Here is a 4,401-nt window from a genome sequence, read left to right as displayed (position 1 = left end):
ATTTAAGGTTATGACCCCTTGTCCGGTCATCATGAGCGAATATCAAAGCTGGACTAACTTCTTCTGATATTTCACCTTGTATTATTTTAAACATCAAGATCAGATCAGCTCTTCTGCGTCTGTATGCAAGGGATGGCAAATCAAGTTTCTTCAATCTTTTCTCGTATGTAAGACCCCTACAAGAGGCCACTATACGTGTTGCTCTTCTTTGTACCTTCTCCAATTCATCATACAGTTCAACTCTATAAGGATACCATACTTGGACGCTATATTCAATGTTTGATCTAACTAAAGATTATAATGTATAATGTCACGAAAGCCTTTTCTGACAAGTCTTTAAAATTTCAGGCAATCAAATCTAACATAGAATTTGCTTTGTGTACAACTTTGGCTCTGACATTGTACCGTCCAATCTGACCTGAAATGTCCTATTGCTGAGATATTTACTGATCCATCCCAATATCTTGTCATTTAGCCCATACTGACTTAATTTGAACAACAAACGATTGTGAGAGACCTTGTAGAATGCTTTTTCCAGATCCATGTAGACCACATCCACTTCATAACCATTGTCCACTCCCTCTGTTACCGCTTCTAAAAATTTCAAAATTTGCAAAACAGCAGAACGACCAGGTATGAAGCCAAACTGACTACTTGAAAAAAGATTGTTATCGATGAAGTGTTTCATAATATGGTCTTTTAACAATGCCTCCATGATCTTACAACAGATTGACGTAAGTGATACAGGTCGATAATTCTGAATAAGATCTTTGCGGCCTTTTTATGCAGAGGTACCATATGACTCAATCTCCAATGATCAAATATGACACCTTCATCCAACGATCGTTGAAACATTTCACACAGATTGATACTAATTAGATCTCTCATTTCCCACAAAACTCTTGGATGTAATTCATCTGGTCCTGATGATTTGTTTGTTTTCAGACGCAACAATTTTTCAGATATCATCGGTACAGTTATATTCAAATCATCCATCCTTTTAATTGAAATGTCATGGCTGAAGTAATTTTTATCATCAAAATAATCATCTGTTTCATATACTGAAGAGAAGAAATGAGCAAATGCCTCCATTTTTTCTTTTACATTAGTAACAATTCTGCCATCTACTGACAATGGACTAACTAATTCATCATGTGTGATGCATTTCTTCACATGGTTCCAAAATAATTTAGGATTATTTTTATATTCTCTAGCGATTGCTTCCTGTGACTGCCGTTTTAAATCTCTGGTACATTTCCTCACTTCGTTCCTAATTTTATGAAACTTTACTAAATTATCCCTATACTTATACACAGATCTCCAAATTAAACATTTTTGTTTGATTAGCTCCTTAAGTTCATCACATCCATATACACATCACATCCACATATACATATACAAGATAATACAAATCCCTGTCTTACACCCTTTCTGACCGGGAACAATTTTAAATTTACACCTTTTATTTTCACTTTAGCCAATTGCTTCTTGTATAAGTTAAGTAACAATAGTACTATTTGAGACGGGTAACCCGTTTCTAGCATCGCAAACCAAAGTCTATCATGAGACAGATTCAAATGTTTTACGAAAGTCGACAAAACAAATGCATACAGATTGTTGGTGTTCTCCGACATTCTGCAAAATTATTCTTAAATTTACCATTTGATTTCTTGTTCTTCTTTCATTTTTAAAGCCTGTTGTGTTTAATTAACTGGCCACTCTCCCGTGCTCCACACTTCTGTACATATCCTGTGTATCCTATCAAGTACCGTCTTACCTCCAGCTTTGAATGATTCTGCAGACACATCGTCTGAACCTGCTGCATTAAGCCATGCCAGTTGATTTATTGCCAAAACCACTTCAAGGCTTCAGGGGTGGAGGCTCTTTATAAGCTGGATGATCTAAGACTTTTCATTAATCTTTGCTGTTGTTTCATTTGAGTACAGCTATTCGCAGTATTCTTTTCATCTTTTTGTTATCTGTGTTTCTTCTGTTAAGTTTTTATTTGATTTCGCTTTTATAATCTTCAGATGAAATTGAAATCTCCTTATTAGGGCTGTGTAAAGATCGCAAAAAAATTTGTTTATTGCCCAGACCTTTTATTTAGAGGTCTATGTGTTTTACACACACGTACAAGCAAATGCAAATACTTTTTAAAACTTTTGCAAAATAAAATAAAGAAAATTGCTTAATTAAATTTCAGAACATGTTAATCACCTCGTATTCTTTAATGTTGGTGTCATAGAAATTGAGCATGGTTTCGGTGTTATCAACAGAAACTGAAATTATTTTCTCCTGCTCAGCTTGATTATCTAAAATTTGTTAATTTTTTAAATTATTAAAAACGTGATAATTTAAAAATTAATGGAAATTGGGTGAGAACCTCCATTATTATCAACATCCAGGCCAGCAAGATGTTCGGAGGTGAGGAACTGAGTGACCAGCGATGTTTTGCCAACTCTATGATCTCCTACAACAACTACTAAGTGAACTGTTTCGCGTGAAGAAGCACGTTTCAAGTCTGTCAAACAAAACAAAAAGTAAAATTAATAAGAAAAAATATACAAAGTCATTTTTATAAATCGCAGCTGTTAGAGACAAAAGTCTAATTTTTTTGCTAAGGATTACATGATGATAGACGTGGCCATAAACTGTTATCAACTCTACTATACAAGAGGCCGCCGGTGATTACGCATCAATACGCGCATCAGGCACATTGCTTGTGATAGGAGGATGAATATCTCTGCATTCAAAACATGCTACTGCAACGACAAGATTAGGGGCCTTAAACATTACGATATATCCCTACCCAAATTTTGTACCAAAAACCATTTGCTATGGATGATCCTTCTGTGCTTGATTTTCAAATAAAACTATCATTACATCTGTAAAATACATTGTTAGCTGTTGATTCAAATGAATTGCATTACTGATTGTGTTAGCTGGTAAACTGGTGACTGATGCTATTAAATTTTGTAGTCTTAATAAAATATGTATTATATATAATTGTCCTGGGTATGACATAAAACTGCATCCACGCTGCCTTGCGTGCTTTTGAGAGAAAGGCTAGGCACCACTTATAACTGGTGGTTGTCGTCAGGATGGGTGTCCGGATGTAAAAACTTTTCTCCAAATTATTCCTATGCCATCACAAAGAAAAACAACGGCCCCTAGTTCCCAGCAGGCCTTAAGTGGTCAAGGGGTGCCAATAATCCCTGGAAAGTATGCAATAGCGGAGGGATGTTGCAGGAAAATTCAGAATGACCCTTCTATGGTACTTAGACTTGGAACGCTCAATGTTGGATCACTGACTGGCCGCAGCATGGAAATCGCAGAAACGCTCGAGCGTAGAAGGATTGACATCTGCTGCTTTCAGGAAACCCGATGGAAATCGAATGGTGTCTGTCATGTCAACTCAGACAAAGAAAAATATAAACTATCTTGGAATGGTCAAAAGACGGCCAAAAATGGTGTTGGAATTTTTGTCAGAGATCCGCTAGCCCAAGAAGTACTGGATATTAAAAGGATTAATTCACGTCTCATGTGGATCAAGCTTCGCATAGAAAAGCAAACAATGATTATTTTTTCTGCATATGCACCACAGACAGGCGAATCAGAAGAGATGAAAAATGACTTCTGGACTGCATTCTCTGACACCATCTCAACAATACCAAAATTTGAAACAATCCTGATTGGAGGCGATCTCAATGGCCACGTTGGAGAGAAAACAGATGGTTTTGACAATGTACATGGCGGTTTTGGCTATGGAAAACGGAATGAAGATGGCAACCGCATCCTTGAGTTTGCTGAAAAACACAGGTTTTGTTTACTGAACACATATTTTAGAAAAAGGTTGGAACATCTCATAACATACAAAAGTGGACCATCAGCCACTCAAATTGATTTCTTCGCTGTCAAGCAACCACACCAAAGGCTGTTCAAAAACGTCAAAGTTATACCTGGCGAATCATGTGTCGCCCAACATAGACTCTTTGTGGCAGACCTGGTTGTCGAACTGTCAAAATATAAGTCTAAGCAAATGCTTCGGAGAATCAAAACGTGGAAGCTAAAAAGAAATATTCATCGAGAAAAATTTCAACAGATTGTCGCCACACAGTTAGACCACCAATCGCAAGCCAGTACAGATTGGAGTACATAAAAAACCGTTTTAATGAACGCTGCAACTACAGTTTGTGGGAAAACTGGTACAAAACGTCAGCATGAATGTGACACTTGGTGGTGGAATGACAGTGTACAAAATGCAATAGCTGAAAGGAAAGTTGCATACAAGCAATGGCAAAAATCAAAGTCTGTAGATGACCACGAAATTTTTCGTGAGAAGAACAACTATGCAAGACGTCAAGTTGCACTGGCTCGGACAGATCAGTGCAGAAAGTGGCT

General features: G+C 36.9%; 1 protein-coding gene across 1 annotated transcript; it reads left to right on the top strand.

Annotated features, from left to right (window-relative positions):
• Positions 1 to 3,322: 3,322 nt before the first annotated feature.
• HELRODRAFT_152532 (hypothetical protein) lies at positions 3,323 to 3,721 on the top strand (the record flags this gene model as incomplete). The annotated part of the gene is made up of 1 exon (XM_009029058.1): positions 3,323 to 3,721. A coding segment is annotated over one exon (399 nt), but the record flags the coding sequence as incomplete, so codon positions are not given.
• Between the last annotated feature and the right edge of the window lie 680 nt (positions 3,722 to 4,401).

This window comes from Helobdella robusta (genome assembly GCF_000326865.2).
Source record: "Helobdella robusta unplaced genomic scaffold HELROscaffold_6, whole genome shotgun sequence".
NCBI classification, from domain to species: domain Eukaryota; kingdom Metazoa; phylum Annelida; class Clitellata; order Rhynchobdellida; family Glossiphoniidae; genus Helobdella; species Helobdella robusta.
This window is presented reverse-complemented; position numbering and strand designations above follow the sequence as displayed.